This window comes from Salarias fasciatus, chromosome 23 (genome assembly GCF_902148845.1).
Source record: "Salarias fasciatus chromosome 23, fSalaFa1.1, whole genome shotgun sequence".
NCBI classification, from domain to species: domain Eukaryota; kingdom Metazoa; phylum Chordata; class Actinopteri; order Blenniiformes; family Blenniidae; genus Salarias; species Salarias fasciatus.
The window spans coordinates 16,283,594-16,306,857 of record NC_043766.1 but is presented as its reverse complement, the minus strand read 5'-3'; the positions used below and the strand labels follow the sequence as shown (position 1 = coordinate 16,306,857).

The 23,264-nt window shown below is 39.5% G+C and overlaps 1 protein-coding gene across 3 annotated transcripts in view; it reads right to left on the bottom strand.

Annotated features, from left to right (window-relative positions):
* usp13 (ubiquitin specific peptidase 13) overlaps positions 1–22,306 on the bottom strand; it is a 51,024-nt gene extending 28,718 nt beyond the window's left edge. For 2 of the 3 annotated variants that reach the window (XR_003930419.1, XM_030082698.1), the window contains exons 1-15: positions 21,986–22,306; positions 19,783–19,908; positions 18,058–18,118; positions 15,175–15,296; positions 14,288–14,430; positions 13,456–13,640; positions 12,793–12,890; positions 12,103–12,293; positions 11,436–11,507; positions 10,006–10,111; positions 8,768–8,893; positions 7,499–7,652; positions 5,817–5,991; positions 5,555–5,643; positions 5,099–5,221 (exon numbers count right to left, since the gene is read on the bottom strand). Coding sequence is in view for 2 of the 3 variants with exons in the window: in XM_030082698.1 (XP_029938558.1) it covers positions 5,099–5,221; positions 5,555–5,643; positions 5,817–5,991; positions 7,499–7,652; positions 8,768–8,893; positions 10,006–10,111; positions 11,436–11,507; positions 12,103–12,293; positions 12,793–12,890; positions 13,456–13,640; positions 14,288–14,430; positions 15,175–15,296; positions 18,058–18,118; positions 19,783–19,908; positions 21,986–22,219 (2,005 nt within the window). In the remaining variant the exon portion in view is untranslated. The remainder of the gene's footprint in view (positions 1–5,098; positions 5,222–5,554; positions 5,644–5,816; positions 5,992–7,498; positions 7,653–8,767; positions 8,894–10,005; positions 10,112–11,435; positions 11,508–12,102; positions 12,294–12,792; positions 12,891–13,455; positions 13,641–14,287; positions 14,431–15,174; positions 15,297–18,057; positions 18,119–19,782; positions 19,909–21,985) is intronic. The other variant, XM_030082699.1, reaches the window with a different exon arrangement.
* Positions 22,307–23,264: the final 958 nt, after the last annotated feature.

Here is a 23,264-nt window from a genome sequence, read left to right as displayed (position 1 = left end):
ACACACACACACACACACACACACACACACACACACACACACACACACACACACACACACACACACACACACACACAGCTGGATTTTTTTTTTTTTTGTTAGTCTCTAAATGGCCTGGATAATGGAGTGACGATATGATGAACAGACTAATAAAAAAAAAATGCACTTCAAACAGAGCAGAGGAAATTACATTTCTGTGGTGCTGTGCAGTCAATGAAAAGCACTGAAGCCTAGTGGAGACAGAAGGGTGACCAGTGATTAATAACTGCTAATGTCAGCTGAGCAGTGATGGCCCATCGGTTAATTGCAATCAACAAAACTCACTATTCATATGTGAAAAAAAATATGAGCAAAACATGAGTGAGAACAGTGCCTTATCACCACTGACCTCCTTTCACTTGGTTTACAAGAGCAGACGTATAAAACTTGCTGTCCGTAGCAATAAAAAGATAAAAGTAAATAAAGAGAAAAAAATAATAAAAAGAAAAGTGATCACAGAACAAGTGAGCTGCTCAGGAAAAGCATTCCTGCATCTCACCATGCCTCACTGGTACAGTGGCCAACCACGAGAGCTGCTGTCACAACATTCTTCAATTCTACAATTTCATTTAGCAGGCGCTTTTGTCCCAAGCGACGTACAACACAAGCAAGAATTCAGACATAAGGAAAAACCTACAGCAAGTGCAATAACAATACACAACATGAGATTTCAAAGGCAGTGGGTGTGAGAGAACATTTTAATATGCAACACCGTACAGACTCCTTGGTGCAGAAGTCAGTTCATTGTGTTTGGATGTTTGAGAAAATAGACACAGAGCATACTGTTCAGTTGTAAAATATTAAGGGATACTGCAACAAAAAGTTTCAAGCTATTCTCTGAGTTTTCTGTATGAAATTATTTTATTTAACAGTAAAAGAATACCGTCGACAAGTGAAGCACAGCTGAGGCTGCTTTGAGAAGTTCCCGTGTCCTTGTACTGCTCTTTTGGCCTTTTCCTGTGTTTCAGTTTCTGTTTCAAACTTGAAGCAGTACAAGGCACTCTGTGATAGTCTTCTGCTAAAATATTAAGGAGGACAGTCATAACTTGACGTGGTGCAATTTAACAACACAAGGGAGTGCAGGATTTTGAGATCACGTAGAAAAAAGAGACGAAGAAAGGAAAACCAAAGCAACTGAACTGTGGTTTGGGTTTTTAGAAATATGGGCAGTCACTGCATTTTGCACTAGAAAAATCATCAAGCTTGCAGTCTCATTCAGAAAAGATTCAGCAAAATAAATAAATAAATAAATATGGTGACAGCGTTTTTATTTTTTTTTTTTAGCTCAAAACACATTTGGCAGCTTCAAATAGCTGATTCCCTGAGACCACTGAAGTGCATTACAAGGGGATCTCATGAAATCATTATAACTTATTAGGCTTAGCCACGCTGTGAGCACAACAACTTTCCAGTAATTGATTGAGCATGCCTTTCCCATGGGAATCCATTCAATATGCCCTTAAGAGAGAACTTTGGTGGCTTTGAGCAGAATATCATAATAGAGACAATTTCACAGATCATTTGAGTCTCAAAAATACCCTACACCTGCACGAAAGTATTAGGTAGCATCTTCAAAGAGCCATCATCAAATAAACTAGCATTTTCTTGACAGGAAAAAAATACATGTGTATTTTGAACCATACCAATCAGCCATATCATCATCACCACTTGTTTGGGTGCCACTTTTTGCTGAAAAGACAGCCCTGACCTTTCAATGCATATGCTGAATTATTCAGCATCAGACAGATCCTTTAAATTTTGCAAGTTCTATTTCTAGCTCTATTATCTTCTCCCGACTTATTGGTACAGAGCCCAACCATTTGTCAACACAGTTTGTGTTAGCTCCAGTTGCTAAAGACCGCATTTGAGCTCTTCCACCAGCTTATTGATGCCAACCACTGCTGTTAGCCTCACAATTTGCGTTAGCTTAGCCATTGTTTATGAAGGCCCTGCAGACGGCCCCTTCATCTGGCTTATTGATGTCAATTCTGTCCATTAGTGACGTGATTAGCGTTAGCTTGTGGCCATGAACGGTGCAGACCACGTCCACACGCTTCTCACCCAGCTTGTTGGTGCTAATCCTGTCTGTTAAGGACACAACTAGTGCTGGGTCGTAACCGTTGCCACTGTCGACCCCGTTGTGTTCTTACCCCAGCTTGTTGGGGTTGACCGTGGCTGTTGGCCGTACGGTTAGTGTTAGCTTCAGCTGTGGTTGGTGAAGGCTGCATTAGAGCCCCCTCCCTCCGGCTATTCGCACCGAGCTTGTCTGGTGAGTGACACTGGGCGGCTGTTCCCTCTCTTGGACGTAGCTCCAGCTAAGCTACCAGCCCGGTGGCCTTGAGTCTGCTGCCTGGGCGGCGTCCACAGCCCCCTTCCCCAGCTTAACCTATCAACACTGTCTCGGCCTACCGAGGGACAAGGTTAGTTTCAGCTCGGAACCTGTGACTGGTGAGGGCCGCGTTGCGCCCTTTCCCCGGCTCATTGACACCAATCCTGTCTACTGAGTGACACTGTTTGTGTCAGCCCATGCCCTGGACGGTGAGTGTTTTACGCCCGTTGTTCCCGGCATATGGTGTCTCCAGCTAGAGTGCAGTTTGAAGATGGTGCTGCCATGCGATGTTCCCTCTCCTCTTTTGCTGTTTTTCTCCTACAGGGGATCTTCAGAGGAATTTCTGGGGCAGCTACATGCTGTTGTTCCACATCCCCACCCACTGCCTAGTTGTTTCACCCTACTGGGTATTGTAGTCCCCTGCGACCTCCGCAAGGCCAAATTCTGGAGGAACCAAACCTGGTTTTGAGACTGGAACGTATTACCTTCCTTGGGTCACCCAGGGGTCACCCAGGGGTCACGAGTGACGTTGTTGGTATAAATATTCAAACTGTGCATGCATGAAGGGAACATTCAGTGCTTTCAGCATCGCCTTCTGGCAGTAATCCGGGATTCACAGAGCCATAGCTACATTCATTTTAAGGAATGATCTTCATGGAACCTTCAGCAATGAGCCCTGGTTGTCCATAACTCTGTGGAGAAGCCCTGAGACAGTTGTGTAGTAATCACAGTTTGGCCCACACACATTAACCTTTGCACAACAGTTTTGAAAACTAAATGGTAATTTGCTGTTTAGCCACCCACAAGCAGAAATTCTGAAGAAGAGATCATTAATGTTGTTCATTTTTACAATAGTTTACTAATAGCTATTTTTTCAATACTTTATAATCGTCTTGACGTTATGGCTGCTTGGTACATATATGTTTAAGGTATAAAAATGGATTGAACAGTCTAAGTTTGGCTGAAAAATGGCAACGCTGCTTCAGGAAAGCAATGCTCTTTAATATTCATAACAGGACTGTGAACTAGAAAATGAGGGGCCAAAAATGCCCTCCAGTAGTCAAGAGTGCCATTTTGTTTTGTTTTTTTTGTTTTGTTTTTTGTTTTTGTTTTTTTCCCAGGAATCTCTGCATGATTACTAATGCCCCTGTAGGGCAGTGAAGATGATTCAGGCAATATGCTGTGTGATTCAAATGGAGAAATAGCACACATACATTTGTTAACACATGCTGTTAGTCCAGACATAAAACGCCAGCTGGCCATGGGCCACCTGCATCCTTTATTCTTTATGGCCCTAATTTCCAAAAATTAATAAAATACATTTGTTTTACAGGTCAGAACAATAAAGTGTGTGGTGGGAATGCAATATATTTCCAGCATTTAATTACAGTAATTACAGTTAGGATCCCAAACAGCAGCTCTCAAGAACAAAGTGGGTGGGACATATCCAGACCAACAACAACAACACACACAACCATTTCCTCCCACAGTTTGTGGGGTTATGCACTGTGAATTATTTTACAAGTGGTCATGATGTCAGTGTGAGAAGTGCCAAATATGTTTGAAGGGGAGCATATGGCACACACAACCTGCAGTGTGGCACAATGGGGACAACACACCTGCTCAAAGTAGATTGTACAATCATGACTCATATTTAGCCGCCTGCCATGCCCCCCTCTTCTACATGATGAAGTTTAAGCTGAAGGGTTAGCTTTAGCGCTGCACATGCTCAGTGAACAGGATGTCCAAGGAGCAATTCAAGCATAGTAAAAGTCCATGGGATGACTGCTTTGCAGTGTCTAGCTGCTGAAATTGAACTCAAGCATGTTTTATGTGCTTAAAGGTGCAAATACAGAAGATTCTGATGGAACCTCATGGTTGTCAAATGAACAGAACCACAGTTTAAATAACAATCTTTTTCATTTTTAAAGAAAAATCCAGTTATTGTACATTTAAAAAAATAAGATTAATGTTTAAAAGTGAAATCAATGTTTCAATCCACCTGCACATCTTCATGGATCTGTCAGGGTTTACATTTCTTCCTTGAACCATTCAGAATTGTGGCCAGACTTAAACTAATGTGAAAACAATACAGTCAAATTTAAAGTGTTGATTCAACCTAATAATGAAAAAAGTAAAAAATATGAAATCATTTACTTTTTGGTTATGATGATGAAGCAAAGTATTCATGAAAAACATCAAAATAAGAATCATTTGCTAAGACAAAAAAGTTTGTCATGTAGGATATGCAAGTGTAATGCGTAAAAAATTAGCACATATCATAACTGAACATGTATCATACTTCAGTTGTAACTAAGAACAGAATTGTAAAACTAACATTTATTTCTGAACAAATATATTATTTAAAAATGAGAGTCTTGACTGAAACGTGCTGAGGACAAATGAAAAACCTTTAAATAGACAATAATGTGAAGCCTCAAGTGAAGAGTAAGCAATAAGCATTATCAAACCTTTCAAAGGAAACAACTTTTCTCCGTAGCAGTAACTGCGCACTTATCCAGCACTTTCCCTCCATGAGTAACTTCACTGTGTTAAATATCTCATGTAAAGTCGCCCATGGCAGATAAATAAGTCACTTTTGAATGAATAATGTAAAGAGTGTTAGGGGGTGAAAAGGTAGAAAGTTGCCAGAAAATAAAATATCTTCTTAAAGTGCAGTACAGTAACAAGCATTGGTACGTTGCTACTTATCATCTCAGCACATCTCACCTCTGGTGTCTTCAGGTAAGACGATGGGCGGCATGAGATCCGGAAGCTCCTCTTCACCTGCCTGCAGGCCTGTGGCTCTGAGTCGGTTCAAATCCAGAAATTCGGGGACATCTATGGTCACATCTGCATGCCACGTAGAAAAGAAAAACAATCTGAGGAACATGTCGACATATTTAGTGATTTCTAATTTATGACACCAAGAAGAGTCATTTAAGAATAGAATAATTATTTTCAATATCCCCATATGGCTTTAAATTGTAGAAAGGGTAACAAGAATTTAATAATACTACTGTGAACTACATCTTCTGAATCAGCATGTACAGAGTACAACACATTGTAGTTTTATGGTGCCCTCTGCTGGGCAACTTAAGATAACTGAGTCATCACACATTCACTGGGGCGACTTACAGACATGTCGAACTGTATTTGTTATAGTAGGTCAAACTGTATTTTTACCTAGTTTCTTCGGCACCCAATCAATCCCAAATGTGAATTTCTTGATCTGTAAAATCAGATACTCTGGGAACGAGGCAAAGCGGGATGTTCTGCAGAAGAAAAAAAAAAAAAAACAAGTTTAAAAGAAAAATATGAGAATTCCCCAAAACATATAACACTGGTTTGATTTTGAGATGATTGGTCATGGAAAAAAAAAAAAAAAAAAAAAAAAAACAGTGATATGATTCAGGTTAGTCACTCCCTGCCGGTTGGCACTCCTTACTTGACTCCAGCTGACTTGGCCTGCAGCGCTGAGCTCCAGAAGTCGGGGACGTTTTCCGGCTCGGTGAAGGCCTGCAGACAAGCAGTGAAGGGAATTTTCGCTCTCACTGGTTCTGGAGGAGCCCGCATGTTCTCCTCAGCTTCCTTTCGTTTGGCCTCATATGTCAGCAACTCCTCTATAAACAATAAAAAATACATAAATAAATACAAATTGACAATGAAAGGTGTTAGAAGTTGCACAGTTGCTCACACTACTGGCATTCAAGATCACTGCAAATGAATGTGGCAACACTTCAGTGGCAATTGCAGTAAATCAAATGATCATCCTCAAAGCAAAATTATTTCGTGAACAGAATTTAGAGTATTGCATAATTTCATTTTATCTTTGGTAGCTTTTACTGATAAGACATGAAAAACAAAAGTAATGTCTGAAAACACGACATTCACGACACTATATAAGATTTTTTTTAATCAAGAAAGAGCATGATTGTCACAAATCCAAATTTCACAATAGTTTCACCTAAATTATATATGAGGGAGAAAAATAAAAAAAGACTAAACTAACTGGCATTATTTATTTGAGATGTAACCATCGCATCGCTGCATCCATCTTATCTGCTCCTATCATCATGGTCACTGTTGCAGGGTGCCAGAGACAGTCACTGGACCATCACACATCACAGGTATGTTAAATATCTTTGAAGAGTTTACAAAACAACAAATTTCATCAAATCAAAGGTGGTGCTGCTGTACTGAAATAGATCTTTCTGGTATCTCTGATTCATTTCAGTGCCTATTTTTTTAGTTGCTCTTTTCTGTTATTTCCCACATTTGAAGTCAAATGTCTGTACTTTCAAATCGCAAAATTTTTGAGCTCAAATTGTTTGTTTTAACATATATGAGGACAAATCAGGTTACAGTGAAAGAATCAAAGCACCTGACCGGCTGACGCTGCTGAGTTCAGATTAATTTAAGAATGGTCGAGTTACATTAGTGCTGGTGAATGCAGAGACTGCCCATTATATATATACCCGCAACTACACACACTCACACACACCCTCTCTTATCACTTACAGCAGGGAGACATTTTTAAATGCAATTTATTGTGTTTCACATAAACTCCAATGAAGTTTTTGCTTGTTTTTTAAGTAGAAAATAATTTAATTTGTTTCTCAAACGCATGACTCAGCTGGAGTCGTGGTATGTATATGTCCTCATCACTCAGCTGGTGCATCCACGCTGACAAAGAAATCTAAATAAAATAGTTATAACGTGTTTGTTTGTAAAGAAAAACGATTTCACTCATTTTGTTCAGTACATTTCAGAAATTGTTCTTCAATGAAATCAGTTGAATGAGGACATTAATATTTATCAAATAGTTTTTTAGGCCAGTAGATTTATTTCCTCCTGAGCAGAGAATATGTGTACCTTCATCAATGTATCAAACCTTGAACATGTATAATTACATGAGCAATTGTTTTAAAATTCAAACCAGTCCCTCAAGATCTGAAGATTCACAGCTGACAGTCTGGCACACGGGGGACCTCTGGGTCCTTTAACAGCATCACCTGCTTGTTTTCCTGCAGCTCCTCCCTCCTGAGCTCAGGGTCACTCAGGACTGACCACAGCAGCTGTGTGACAAAACAATCCCACCACAGTCACACAGAGTGTGGGCTACTCTACCTCGATTGGTGGCTGCCTCGAAGGGAGCTGGCAGCTGGATGCAGTAGTCCACCCGCTGAGTGTAACGAACCCGGCGACTCTGGCAGCACTGGACTCGCTCTTCCACCAGGAAGCGGAAAACATCACTTGGGTTTTCTGAGCCTGCACTGTTCCTCTGTAGAAACAATGTGACATTTGTGAAGAAAGACCATCATCAAGTCAATATATTATAAGTTCATCACTTAGAACATGCATTCATCTTTCAAACAGAGGTAATTTGATTGAATTACCAAAATAAATCTGAATGATTTGGCATTTTTGATCATTTTGAGGTTCACAAACATTTTATTCTCATGTTTTAATTTAGTTCTGAGGAGTTCTGTGGGCACATTAATCATTATTACTGAGTTTCTCTGTGTACTCTCCCAGCTTTCGAACAGCAGGGGTCAATGAAGTTTACACTGTGTTTATTTGAAGACAGCGACGAAGTGTAGCATCGCAGCTTAACACACCAGTGTGCGTGGCCGCAGCTTTTCTGTAACCAAGCACTTCTATTCTGAGTGGATACGGAAATACACAAGTTATAAATTTTCTTCGGGCCAAGCATGTAGGGTGACAGACTGGGGGAAATGCTGCTGATGGTGGTGGCTTCAGTAAGGTTATCTATATCTGGATAACTAAATCAGTATGGTGCTTAAAGACAGCTGAAGAAGTGGACTAACGAGTTGGGGGATGAGAACATTCCAAGTCCAAGTATTAGAGTTTCTGCAGATGATGAAGAAAATAAGAAGAGGTAATTATACGTGTTAATGTACACAGCATGAGAGGAATAAAGACCCAGGTCCTAGTCAGGACACGTCTCATGGCTCAAGCAGAATGGGGGCATTATCTGGCCACCCTGTGTAATTGATAGCAGTGAGCCAAAAATATCCTGGGTAAGAAAGATATTTCAGAGCACCCCCTGTGTATGAACCAGCCAAAGAAAGTTTGTGCTGTGTGTAGTCAAAAACAGACCCCCTCCTCCAAATAGGTCCCCACGTGTTTGGGATCAAATGCAGAGGCACAATTCTGTGAAAATATTTATTTTAAGGACAGCAAGCTATGTGAAAGCCAGCATAATTTATTTCTGTTGGTGTTCGTTTTTTTTTTTTTATTGGAATTATAATTAATTATTTTATTATATAATTCATAATTAATAAACTGTCAGTATAACAACTTCCATTTTTTTTCTTCTTCTTTTAATTACTGAAATAAAAACTTTAATCTACAGAAAAGTGAAGCTTTACTGACCTCCACCAGGTTGATGAAGTGCAGCAGGAACTCATGGGCATCCTGTTGTCTGTTTGAGGAAAACTCTGGGTGGCCTCTGCTGACCAGAGACTTCAGCATCCGGGGAGAGATGCCCTTCTGCTGGTGCTGGAAATTAAACAAACGTGGTCATCAAAACCACAAAGTGACACAGGTTAATGTCATACAGACTGATGATCACGTCATTCAATGAAGTATGCTTTTTATTCACTGAAACGTTCTGGGGAAAAATTCTGACTAAAATAGACAATCAGGAGAAAGGATATATTTTAATTGTTTCATTAAAGTACATTTTTTTAAGAGTTACAAATAGTTTTTTGAGTTAGGGTTAGATTTGAAAATAGTTGTGAATTCACTTATCTATAAATGCCAATGGCATTTTACAATAGTGTCTTATATGTCGACTAAAATCACAGTGTGGCTCAAGACAAAGCATATGAACCACCAGGATGGGCAAGTTGCACTCATTAACACTCAGCCCCTTATAAAGTATTGCATTACTTTTCTTTAATCGCATTTCTACCAGATGTGCTACCAGATGAGAAAAAAACAAACAAACATAAATGTGCATAAGTTCACGATATCAGTGCCATCCAGTCAATTACTGTGGTTCCTAATGCATAAAGGAACCCCAGAGCTTACAAAAACAGTGTTTGGTGCCATTAAACTTCATGGTTTTCTTCCTTTTAATTTCCTCACAGCTGTGTGATTTCAAGCTCAACAGCCATGACTCGATATGCACTTTTAGGTTAGTTAAAAGAAAAACACCTGACAAAAGAATTAAATCAATACAACTGGTGGAAGACTAGATGAGAATAAGGATAGAAAAATATCAGACAGACAGACGGTGCTTGATGAAATCGTAGGCAGTGATGTGAACATTTGGAAGCTACACACAGCTTTAGAGCTGCGCCTGGAGCTGCTGTGGTTCAAAACCATTTGAGTTGTACAATTAGGACCACAGTCGGCAGCTATATTCAGACGAAAGGAAAAAGTTCACATTACAGAAAAAAAAAAAGCCAATGTGGTTGAAAATCCAATTGCTTCAATCTGGTTCTCAAAAAAAGCTTATCATTAAAACATAAGCACTTCAGGGAAAATATTACATTTAAACTGGAAAATCATCAAACTGGCTAAAACATCTTGCCACCACTGTTTTTTTTTTTTTTTAATCAACATGCTTCTGTACATATTGGACCCAGTTTGCAAGCTGGACATACCCAGTTTAATACCTTGTATTCTTCTTTCATCACCTGTTCAATGAGCTCAGATTTCATGGGTGGTTTGGAGTACAGGCCTGAGAGCAGTCCATGTCCCAGTTTAGCCCTGAGGGTCAAAAACACATCCACAAACAGGAAGCAGAGTCACTTTTGGTCTCGTCTCATTCGATTTTTTCCCCCCTCGATGAATGAAGCAATGAGTATTGATACAGTTTCATGAATGACACTGGTAAGCAACATTGTTAGGGCCACAAGCACAGCCACATATGTATTCATTCAAAAATAATCCAAGTCAATAACTCAGTAACTGACAGCAGCACTTGTTAACATTCATAATGAAGAAGGAAAAGTTCCATCAAGAAGTTCATGAGCATTTTTGCTTTAACTTTGCTGATGACTGAGGTAAACTGGGATTGAAGGCTAGTATCATATCAAACATCTGCAGAAATTAATGCAGATTTTGATAGAAATGCATCAGAAATTCATCTCTGGGGAATCCACACAGATTCAGGCTGGTGGATGTAATGCTACGGCTGATTGGCAGACAGTATCCGAAAAAGATTAGAGGTCAAAAGCTTTTGAGATTGAGATTACAATCACATTTTGAGATTACACTAAGATTGCTAGAAAAAAAAATCTCATTAGGCATGAGGGATTTTGGCTAAAAACAAGTTTTCATCACATTTTTATAGTAGTTCAAAAGTATTTACAGTTTCCTACTTTAGTACCCTGTCGTTCGTACCGAGGCATCATGTCCATAGAATAAATATGTGTTAAATTAATAGATTTACTTTTCACCTTAAATAACAACTGTAACAATTGAGCATTGTGTAATGGCACATAGCATTGAAAATTAGGCTGAACACATCTTCCCTCACTCTCCACTTTGCAGTATGTGACAAACAATAAGGTTTGCAAGAAAAAGGTTGATTGCTGAGTGAATGTTTGATTTTTTCTTGATAGGCTCCTGTAAAAAAAAAAAGTGATACACTGTCAATTTTGCACAATGGGCTACTACTTACATTGAAAGAGGGAAGTCCTACTTTATTTTTAATTTGACCAAAACATGACTTTTCTCGTTAGATAATGTGCTTCATGCTGACAGACTCTCACAGACTCACATAAACACTGACTTTGACAGGTATAAACATGTTTATCTTGCTGCATGACTGAGATTATAAAACATTCACACATCTGATATTATGGGCTGCCTGGCTGGGGCTCAACTTACTTTTCATCAGAGCCATCACATCTAACTTTCCCCTTGCAACACACAGTGCTAAGATGCAATATTCGGACATGTTATGAAGCTGTGATGTTCTACTAATTGTTCTTGACAGAATATCTGGTTTGTTTTCGTCTTTTAACCGCCATGGAGACACCCACAGTTAGAAAACACCCCAGCATTATGTAACTCTGGAGTCACTTACATTTGTGTGGCGAAGTCCTGGGTGGGGTCAAGAGGTGAATAGTCAAATATCCTCTGAAGATTACCCACATACCTAAAGATCAAAATACACATGACATCTCACATGGGAGCAACGGAGACGACACACAGACACAAGACTCACGGATGCAAAACCACCTGCTTGCTGGTTTGACTTGTTTTTGTCATCCAGTGTTAAAAACTCGCCGTTCATAATTTGATGGAAGAAAACCAGAGAACTAAAAAGGAATCAACTGTCAAAAACATCTCACACGTGATTGTACCTGACAAAATTCTATTAACCACATGATTGAATTTACTACAAATATAGTTTCTTTAGAATCAAAAACACTGTACACGTTTTTTCATCTTTGTCTATTTACAGTAAAGCGTGACAAAGACCATAAGAGCTTTTTTTTAAGACTTCAATGACAATCATGACACAGAATCAAGCTTTTGCGGTATTGAAGGGGCCATATCTCACAACCAAAGCCGAAATTGATCTATCTGGTCTATTTGAAAGTATAATATAAAATAGAGAGGGATAAGTAATACATTTCAGATACCATATATGCAAATAGCAGAGGACTAAATATAAAATGACAGAATGACAAATTGTCACATATAATGATTTATAAACCATGTAGCAGCAGCACAGCAGCAGTACTCACATCCTCTGGAAGTCTGGGATGCTGAAGAGAACCTGCAGTACTGTGCCAAGGTAGCAACTGTTTCCCAGGTTTTTGATGCCTGTGTAACCCGAACCAAACACTGCCTTCAGCTTCATGCCAGACTCCTGTATCACCTCCCACTCACTGACCCGCGGCCTGGAGTTATTGTCTATGTGGTGTCCATTCTCTGTCTGGAGGGGACAGAAAAAGCCTGGTGTCACCGTTTGGGAGTTGATGGGAGGCTGAAATGTATCCACACAGTTTGAGCTCAATGCAGCAGGATAAAAGCAACAGGCAACTGATTAAGTGCTGTGAAACTGTCCACGTTTAATTAATCTATTATAAACATCCCAACGTTTGAAAAGAAAAATTAATGCAACCGAAAATATCACTGAAATTTCTCTCCAGGCAAATGCTGGTATAAGCTTGATTCGTACTTTGCTGTACAATTTCTGAGAACATGCTACAAACTCACCCTCCTAACATAACACTCACACTAATGCTATTTCACTAATAGTGAGCACTGACTGCTGTTATTTTGATTATCACTACCATCTATTGTTCGATTCTGGAAGTGTTACACTTAACAAGTTCATCCTGTGGGCCCGAATCGTCCCTTCTAGTTTCAGCGCTGCTGCACATGTTTACAGGTAAAATTGGGTTGATGGTTAAACACATTGATTGACTTACTCTTTTCTGCATCTGTAGCATGTCTATTCCGAAATGTGACAAGTGCTCTGATATGTGGGGGTCCAAAACAGCTTCCTCCTCTTCAAATGAATAGACATCTGAAATCAAAAGTCCAGGAAATCACAACAGCAAGACTGAATTAATGATTCCGGTTTGGTGAAAAAGTCAGGTTTTGTATAATGTTAAGAAAAGATGTATTATAATACTGAAATGTAAATGTCTCTATTTCAAACATCAAAGAAATATTTACATTTACATTAGTAGCATCTCATTGCTTCATGGTTGTAATGACAAACTGTGGATTTAAATAAACTAAGTGGATATAATAGTATACTTTTCTCTTTTCACAACCACATCAACCCTATCAGAACCAACAAGAATGCAAACTTTGTTTTTGCTTGAGTGCAAATATTACCAAAACACACCATTTGATTCATTGGAATAAGAAGACCTGCATTATCAAAACGCTGATTCAGTCCCATGAGACATTATTATCAGAAATCAAACTCCAATGACAATTTGGGCCACAGTCCCTTTATGTCTGAAGTAGTAACTGAGTGTATTTTGTTTAACATCTTTTATTAAATCCATTTTTGGAAAACCCTGTTTAATAACAATGAATCAGTTTCCCCATTTCATATCAACCGATCGTGCGTCTCAGACCTGCTCCATCCGGGGTGATGGTGTCCAGTTTGACAGCCAGTGGGTGGTTTGTCTCTCGGTAGTGCTCAAGAGCGTGGCCATTGCCTCCACTTCCATCAAAGAACCACTTCCCACAGAGCACTGCTCCGTCCGTCAGGTTCAGCCACAGGTTTTCCCTCATCTCACATTTCTGACACTTCCAGCCACTGACAGACGTCAGACAGAAAGACAGCACAAGACAGATTGCAATATAAAATATAAAAGAAATCTGAACACAGTAAAATCAAGTTGAATATAAAATACAGGTGAAATTTCAGCTCTTCAGGTCAGCTCTCATGTATGTTTGCCAGAGGAAACCTGAGTAGCCCGTAAAAACCCACGCATGCATACGAAGAACATGCAAATACCAGCTGAAGAGGCAAGAGCAGTGAAGACCGGCCCACTGTGCAGGCCTGTTGTAAGTTACTACATGATAAATAACCAATATATCAGAGGTCCAAGAAACATATAGACACTTTTAGACATCAGCAGTGGTTGTTTGTTCTTATGTTTAGCTATGCTTTTATCAGTAAAACAGCATTTGAATGAAAATTATATAAATTATATATTTGATTTGATCTGATTATTTTTTTATCTCAAAATGAACACTGTGCTCCTGCTCCTTCCGAGTGTGTGTATGAATAATATAATGCACAAGCAAACAGTAAGCAGAAGATTATGAAGGTTAAATGAAGGCAAGTTACATTTGATTGAGGAATGCCTCCAAATACTTCAAATAATTTATGACAGAAAACAACACCATCTAAGTATCTTAACTAAATTTAAAGGCTGACCATATAGATCTCAGCCCTACCTGGGTGGGATCCTAACCCCATTATCCAGCTGTCTGAGGCTCCTGGCGTGTCTGGACACCTGGATCTCCTCCTCCCAGGACTCCGGCTCCTGTTTCTTGTAAGCTGATGGTGCGTTGAGCACTGCGTCACAGGCAATGGTCACCTAGGCATTGGTACAACACGTGAGTTCAGCTGGATAATTTATCATCCTGTTAGTTTGAAGATTTGTTCAGGAATCACATATCTGTGCAGATATTTAGTCTTATAAAAGAACATCAAACTGAAGAAGACCAGTAAATAACAGAAGAAAAAGATACACATGCAGGGTGTGTCCACGGATACTTAAAGCTGTTTGACAGCGTGTCATTGATTCAGCATGAGAAGAGAACGCAAAATAACACAACAAGCACAACTACCATTTCAGCAGAATAAATGAGAAATAATAGTTATTTTCACACAGAGCAAATACTGTATAAACAGTACACTGTGCATTATTCAATAAATGATACATGCATGAAACATTTGAAAGGAAGAAAAAGAAACTCCATAATAAATATAATGACATGGCATGCAAGCATGCTGTGCACTTTGTGGCTCCCTGTATTGATTTCATTTTTAATTTATTAATTTTAAATAGAAAGAAGAGGAATTTGAAATTGAATGTTTCTCAAGATTCTGAACCAAATGAACGGATCGTTTCAGAAGCCGGCGAGTGAAAGTTCAACAAAGCCTCAACAGGAAAACCTCGGCACGTTGTCTTTCTGTTTGTTTATTCTATCAGTACAACTGAAAAACCTCTGACTGCAGAAATATACTGTCAAAACCATGCATTGAGAGCCATGCAGTGCACTCTGACCAGAAGCATGCACAGAAACACACAGAGCCCGTTTGCCACGGACTCACTGACCAGAGCAGGCAGCTCTTCAATATTTGGTAAGGGGATCTCGAAGTGGTCTGGAAAAATGACGAGCTTGGCCTCATCCTCATACTCATAGTCCTCTCCATTAAAATCACGGTTTAGCTCTAAATCTATAAGAGAGGAAGCAAACACTCAGTCAGCTGGAGGTACAGAGAAACTGTTGCTGTAGAAAGAACTGAAGGTACAGTGCAGTACTGACTGATAACTCCCCCAAGAGCAAGGGCGCGTTTGAGCACAGTTATTTTAATGTATGCTCTCATTATCTCTGTAAGTGTGTGAGTGTTTTATTTGTCACCTTAGGTCATGTCCTAACAGTATAAAAATGAAACGCGTATGGAAAGATAAATCCGTTGTAGACTTGTTGGTAATAGCAATATGATTTCATACGGTGATGATGACTTGCTAAGACACAATTCATGAAGAGCTATATTCAGGAATTTAGCACACCTTCTTTTCATCAACAGCTTATACCAGCACTACAAAGCACAGAGGATGGTTTGAAGAACATCATCTCACTTGTCATGGTAAAAAGAAAAAAAAAAAAATCATAAAAAAACCAAAAATTACAACTAATTTGAAATTATTTTATTGAGTGCTTATTTAAAGAAATGTGACAAAAATGTGAAAAATGTGAACAAAACGCAGCAATTTGTTTTTTTTTTTATACACTCAAATGGGAACATCTTTGCCCCTGTGTAATTTGGTAAGCTCTGACTTTGTTGGGAACATGAATTATTCTGTAATTCCTAGGTTTGCGGCTCAATTCCGTGATCACGCCTGGGTGCAAAAGTGTCCGTGAGCAAACACTAAAATCCCACGTTGCTCCAAATGATGATCGGGTACCTTGAATAACAGCAGTCATCACTGCTGTACTGAAGCGAATGTGAATATTAGTGTAAAATGCTTTGGAACTGCAGACTGCACCATTCTGTGCCTTACAAAATGTTGCTGTGATCAATGTATTCACATAAAAAATTATTATGACAGAATATTAAAATTAACTATGAAATAATTTCTTTTAACTGGGGGAGTTTCCTTTCTATTGCTCCTCATATAGAGCTGTCTGTTCTCTGTCAAGATCTAAAGTCGTGTAATGACTCATGACAAGCAGGATCACGGTTGTCCCTGGCATTGTTATTGTGCCCGCCGGTTTCATGGTAACATGTGACGTCAGCTGTTGGCGGTTTGATTAGATCTTTGGAGGCGGCATGGGGGTGATGGTGGCAGATATATAAACACCCAAGGTCACATCAAACATAATAAATGTGTGACACTTCAAAGAAATGTCAATCTGAATGACCGAGTTTGGTGTTGTTGGAGGGGATTCATCTCACTTAAGGCAGGCAGGTCTGAGGTTGAGCACGGCGAAGACTATTACAGTCTAGCTCATGATAAGAAAAGCCCGAGAACATATCAATCGTGCGGAAGGAATTTCACCAGCAACGGGTGACGGAGAGTGAGAAGGAGAGCAGAGAGACACCTGGTCCTCAGCGAGCAGCGTCACGGCTGCAGTGGAAGTGTGTCAGCCTTGACAGGAGGACGACAGGTGGCGGCAGCTGAGACGGGCAACTGACAGAACGCGTCCACTGTAAACCAACCGCCTCCTCCCCACCACGAGGAGGAGGAAGAGATGGAGGAGGAAGGGAGTAGGCCAGACTTTGATTTAGAACAGTTACCAACCACATATACACATAAATGGGCTATATTTAGACAAAAGGGGGGAGTAGTGGGGAGTGCGCTCACCATGGGGAATATCTGAGGCTTTAGGGTAAAGGCCGGCTACGAGGGCAACCGGGGGGTCACCGTCGTTCACCAAACAAAAACACAAGGTTGTAATGCCTGAGACATGTGCTTTTGATCTCATGAATGGTTTTTACATTTCTCATTGACAATCCAGTAGAAGAGCATTAGTAGATGCCTGTTTTATCCTGCTGGGGTCTGAAGAGTGGAGCAAAGGTTCCACACTTTCAGATGTTTTACTCTTCTACTTCACATCATTCGTATGTGAAATTTCTCCAGTGAAATGGAGCACAATAAAATACTGCTGTTCTTATTTCAGAAATTAAACTTGAAAGCCACATTGACAACCAAAAATTGCAATGCTAAGCATGGCTCCATTAGGAATGTTGCCTCAGAAAAGGCTTCTGAGTGGAGTTTGCATGTTCTCAATGTGATTTTTTTTTTTTTTTTTTTTTTTTTTTTTTTGGGGGGGGGGGGGGGGGGGGGGGGGGGGGGGGGGGCAGTTGTTTTTGTTTTGTTTGGTGTATTTTTGGGGATGACTCATTCCAAAAGGTGCACTTCACTGGTAAATATAAAGTGTTGAGTGTGACACTCTCTCTTTCTCTCTATGTTTGTGGTCAGTCCATCACAACAAATCCAAGGTACTGTATATCCCAGCTCTACTCATAACCAGCTGTGACCAACTCCAGACCACCACAACCTTGAATTACGAGATGAAAACATGATATAGGACACATGGATGGTAATTTCTCAACTTATGTAGCTTCTGAACCTCATTATTTTACTCACATGTTTTAAACATTTTCAAATATAACAAAAGATATAAACGTCTACATTTTGACCTTCATCATATTAGCTTCTTATCATGATATGAGTTGGCTAGATGTAAAAAATAAACACCATCATAAAACATATTTTAACAATTGATAATATTAGCGTGAACATGTCCTCCAGTAGTGCATTTTTCACCTCTTTTGAGCATTTTCAAGAGATGGCACATGTCGATCAATTAAAGCAGTTTTACTTTTACACGTGTTACCTTCATCTAAATACAGGACAATGACGCTTCTGATATTAATTGTAATGATAAACGTCTTATAAAATCTTCTTCCACTATTGCTCAGAACTCACCAAGAAACACTTTTCCATTTCTTCGTCTGGGGATCGCACCTCCCGCAGCTCCAGTGGCTTTCTGGACGACACAGGAAGGAAAAATGACTCAAGTGGACCAAAAAAATTTGTCATCACATTAAAACATCTTGGATAAATGCCTCTTTAACTTTAAGCTATTATTCTTCACTGCAGAAGATCCAGATGGTTGTCATTTTGTTAGAAATAGATGCTGGCTGTTCCAGGAGCCAGGTCAGGTTACAGGGTGAGGGGGAAAACCCGAACCATGGCAGGGTTGAAATTAAAGAATGATACATTGATACACGGCTTCAGTTGCAGATTGATTTGCAGATCTGGCTGGATACCATTTACAGTACAGAAAACGTCATGCGTTTGGACTTGTTACTGCCTGCACTGTGTGTCATTGTCTTTTCCAGCTCTTACACTCTTTCGCTCTTGACTGCACCGTGGGTATTTACTGGCAGCAAGTCGCACTGTCTCCCCAAAACGTTCCTCTCCGGTTTGATCAGGTTCAGCTGACTGAGTCTCGTTCACTTTGTTGATGTAGAAAGACGGGGAATGCTGACACACTCGAGACCGAGTGGACTCATGGGAAAAAAAAAAAAAAAAAAAACAGCAGACGCAGTAGCCTGCAGAATGTGAGCAGCTGTTTCTGGACAGATCTGAGCATGGAAATAGCAGCTCTGTACAAAGCAGAGCTGATCTGAGGGCAATTAGACACTGAGGAGAAAACACAGCGGCAGTCAGGCCTTTGTTGTTACCACAAACGTTTCAAGTGCAACAGGCTTGTTAGTCCATGTGCAATTTTACGTATTCAAGAAAGGACTACATAAGTAAAAAATACATGTTGCAAAATAATGCAATTAAATGTGAAATAACTTCAAAATTACCAGAGACTTGAGTCAGCAGCTCCCTGGTAACTGAAAAACTAACAATACTTTATGACTATCTTGTTTATTTCATGTTTTTAATAGAATATATAAATTCTGTTCAGCAACCTATTTATTCCATAGCTGCCATAGATATTTTTAATCCAAGAATCATTGAGCTATCTGGTTTCTTTATATGTTAAAATAAATTAATTCCTTACTTTTAAATGCCAGCTCATTAACTGTCTTAGTGTCTTCTGAGTGTGTTCATAAAAACTTGCTTCTCTCAAACAACAAAGTAACTTGTGAACCTACTTCGATGTGATCAAATATAGAAACAGAAGAAACAAACAGCATAGGTAAAATCAAAATGAGGAAAGGAAACAGGTTATTGAAAGTACAGTGCTATAATCACACTGTTTTTACTCGACAGTCTGAATCTCAGCAATGATCAAATTGCTAACTGAAGCATTTTAAGTAAAGTGTTTTAGATTCTTGAATAATATTTGAGAAAGAAAAATGTATTTACATTTTCATTTTAGATGATTTTGAATGACTTCAGCGTTTATTTCTAGTTGAATTCTTTTTAGCTTTATTGAACTTGTGACTTCTGTGACCAAACCTTTCATTAATTTATATGTATCATTTAAAAAAAAAAAATAAATTAAAAATTTATGAGAAAATGCTTTGTGAACAGTTACTTTCTTTGAGGAAAGTTTCGTGCTTGCCTGGTGAAGCTTGTGTTTAGATGTGGCAGTCTTTCATAGGAATAGATTAAATGCAAAGAAACATTCTTGTTCTTCTTCCTCCTCCTCCTTCAACCAATATCTAGATTCCAGGGACATGTGAGACTTACCTCTTTGACGTGCCGTTTGAGATGCATATAAACACTCTGTCCTGTTTTGCGATAGTGTCTCTCCACATGTTCTCGTCCAAAACCCAGAAATGTGTTCATGCACACATAAAGGCCTCCCTCAGACTCCTGCACACCAAAAGAAACAGACATATTGAGTTCCAGGACAAGGCAAACAACTAATAAAACACGACAAATGCTTGTCAAAAGGTGACACCGAATTTAAACCGTACTTCACAGATGTGCATATTAATGTCAACAGTGTCAAGGTTTTGGCAGCCAGTTGGGAAAGGGGTAAGCAGCTCATAGTTTATCATGTGCAAGAGCTTTTGCTCTCGATTCTTCAACACTGGGGTCTTTTCAACACAAAGAGGAAAAAGAAGGAATAAAATGATTAACAGTAAAGCTAATACTGATATTGTATTTTAATCAAAGTAGAACATTTCAGTTTGTCATGCATTTTCTGTATTTAAGCCAGACCATGTTTTGCTACATGTGTACTGAAAATGTAAGATTATCTCAGATTAAATGTTTTCCTTGTGTAGTTTTTTAAGCATTTTGTCCAAAATGTATATCCTCTTACATTTTCCGTGGAGCTACTGAAATGCCTGACAATAACAGAAAGATCACTTTTTTTGTATCATTTAAGCAACAAAATTAAGTATGTTTTTGACATAATGCTTCATACTTTAATAATTATTAAAATCACTTTTGAAGTCATGATGTTATTAGCTATTAGTAAAAGAACATGTTTCATTGGCAAAGTTTCTTCATCTTCCAGGTGCTGAAGCTGTAGGTCAAAAACAGTAACCTCAGTTCTCAGAGTAATGACTGAGCATAAACTCAGTATGGCATGTTTCACATCTCTGTTTAGCTAACTGTATGTCAAAAGTTGTTAACAGGATACCACAAACTGATCAATTATCCAAAGGAAAGCTCCCAGTGTGACAGTAAATTCATTTTTTCAGGTTGGTTAGAGTTTCCTTGACATTTAAAAAGAAGAACACCTGACTACATCCCAGCACCTCACTCAGCGACCATCAAACACAAAATACTAGCAAAATACCTCTTCAAAACTAACGTGAACCTGCAGTCACTACAGGCCTTATAAACCCCTTGTGATAAACCTTTAAGTGGCCCAGAGTGACATATGAGCTTCAACAGTGCAAAGATATAAATAAACCAGTCCTCAGGCCAGCATGATGAACTCCAGACAGCTGAGTCACCTTTAAAAACAGTTTCATTTGGCACAAAAAAAAAAGTAGGGCTTCCTTTATAATAGATGAGGGAAGACAAAACAAAAAAGGTATTAAAAGTATTCCAACACAGTGTCAGTGGATGAAACAAACTAAAAATCCTATAGTTGCATGGCTTGGAAAAGCAAAATATTGTGCTTTGATGAAAAAGAAAAACTTGGAACATGACAGAACAATTGAGGCCGCTCATCTCTAACCTCAGCAAAAAAAAAGCAAATTAAAAATGCCATGGTGTTCTTTATATGACTAAAATACTGATAGCTCACAACAGCATCTAAGACTCATTTCCAGGAATGATGAGCACATGATTGTTATAGCTACCAGGAGCCACGTGGATGTCTATCTCAAAATTAAACACTGGTGCAGCCTATCATAAATCAAGGGTTATTAAAAAGACTAGAGAAAAACACTGCTCGTCCACTGACCGTTATTATGTACCGCGCTTTTTTTAAGTAGTTCAATAGAGCTAATGTGTGTCACTTTAAGACTCGAAAACTCCTTCGCTGGTGCTGCAAATTAATTATCAGGCATGACAATGATACAGGGATTGCTTGAATAAAATTCAAAGCTGAAAGAGGTTTTTCAGCCATTGTGATTTTGAGTGTAGTTGCGCTCACACTACTGCACAAAGGAAGACCCCTCCATGCTTCTCTGGCAGGATGTAAACACCAATTAATTATTTATTTCCTAGGTTCCCCACCATGGAGACGCACACCCACACACGCACGGAGCCACAGAGACGCGCCTTTCAGCGGATGTACGCCTGTGATCATGAGCCCATCCACAGCGGACTGCCAGTCAGTCTGTGGCGCACAAAGCAAGGCAACTCTCATGCCTGGGTGTGTGAGTGCGTGCTTGTGGGTTAGGTAGGTGTGTGCGTCTGTGTGTGTGTGAGAGAGAGAGAGAGCGAGAGAGAGGAGGAGGAGGAGGGAGAGAGAAGGGACACTTACGGGAGAGTCGAAAGAAAAGGCACACTCGCTCTTGAAAACCCTGTCTCCTGTTCTGGGGACCCTGATGGTGGGCATGTAAGGGACCAGCAGCTCTCCCAGGTCTGTAGCCATCTTCGCATTCCTGCTTCTCGCACCACAGTGCAGCGGAGCCTCCGGAGCAGCGCTGTCAGAGGAGAGGATGCTATTTTTAAAGCCACATTCCTCTGGCCAAGGGGATGTGACGCGGAAAAACATAAAAATAAAATGACAGACGGGTGGAGGCTGTCCGCAACACAGGCGGCAGAGCCTGGAGCATTTAATCTAATGTTTCTCTTTTGTTTATTTTTGCCTCTATTTTTTTCTGCTTCTTCTTCTTCTAGCAAAATGCACGGACCTGCGCAGAAATTACACTGCTACTGTTGATTGTGGTGACGCGGCTTCGCTCACAGAGATATTTTACCAGAAGGGCCCCTCCCACATCCCAGGATGATTCATAAAGCCACCCACTATTACTACAGCATGTTTTCCCTTCAAAGACTCAAAACCATGTGAATGTGAGGTCTGCGTTCTGCATTTTTGCAGAATTCGGTATGCAGCAGCCTTAACTGTTGCAATGTAAAAAAAAAAAAAAAATGCAAATAAATTAGAAATATATTTTTGTTATTACTGAAAAAATAAAAATCAACAGTTGCACCAGACTTTTTTTTATTTTCTTCTTTTTTTTCTTTTTTTTTTTCACACAAAAAAAATAATACATGTAATCAGTACCAAGTGGGCATATCTAGTGGTGGGAGTACTTGAGCAGTCACTACAGACTCTGCGTAGCATCCTAAGGGACAAACTGATTTTGGTCAAACTATGGTTACCCTAGGCCTAAGAGTGGTTCACAAATAATTATTATGAAAATGCACATTATGCACAGCCTGGTGCACCCTTTGATTTTTATTCTATCAAATTAGGCACCTGCTTAAGGCCCTGGTCACCAGTAGGGGCCCCCCAAGAGCAGTTACCTTTTCTTTAATTATGCTTTTATTTTTTTAATTAGGTTACAGTTGTTTGCATGTTTGTGTGAAGATACATGTATTATTGCCATAAAACAGAGCTCTGCTGGTGTAGTGATTGTGCTGTCCAGGTCTGCCTGCAGTGTGCATGTGCAGTGCACATTCCAAGAGTACCTTGAGGAACAAAATGTGTACAACAAAAACAAACTAACAAAAAAAATGTGTTCCTCAGGAACTGATAAAAGAAAGGAGAAGAGGAAAGAAAAATGGCAAAATAAAGACAACTTTCCTCAAGCTAG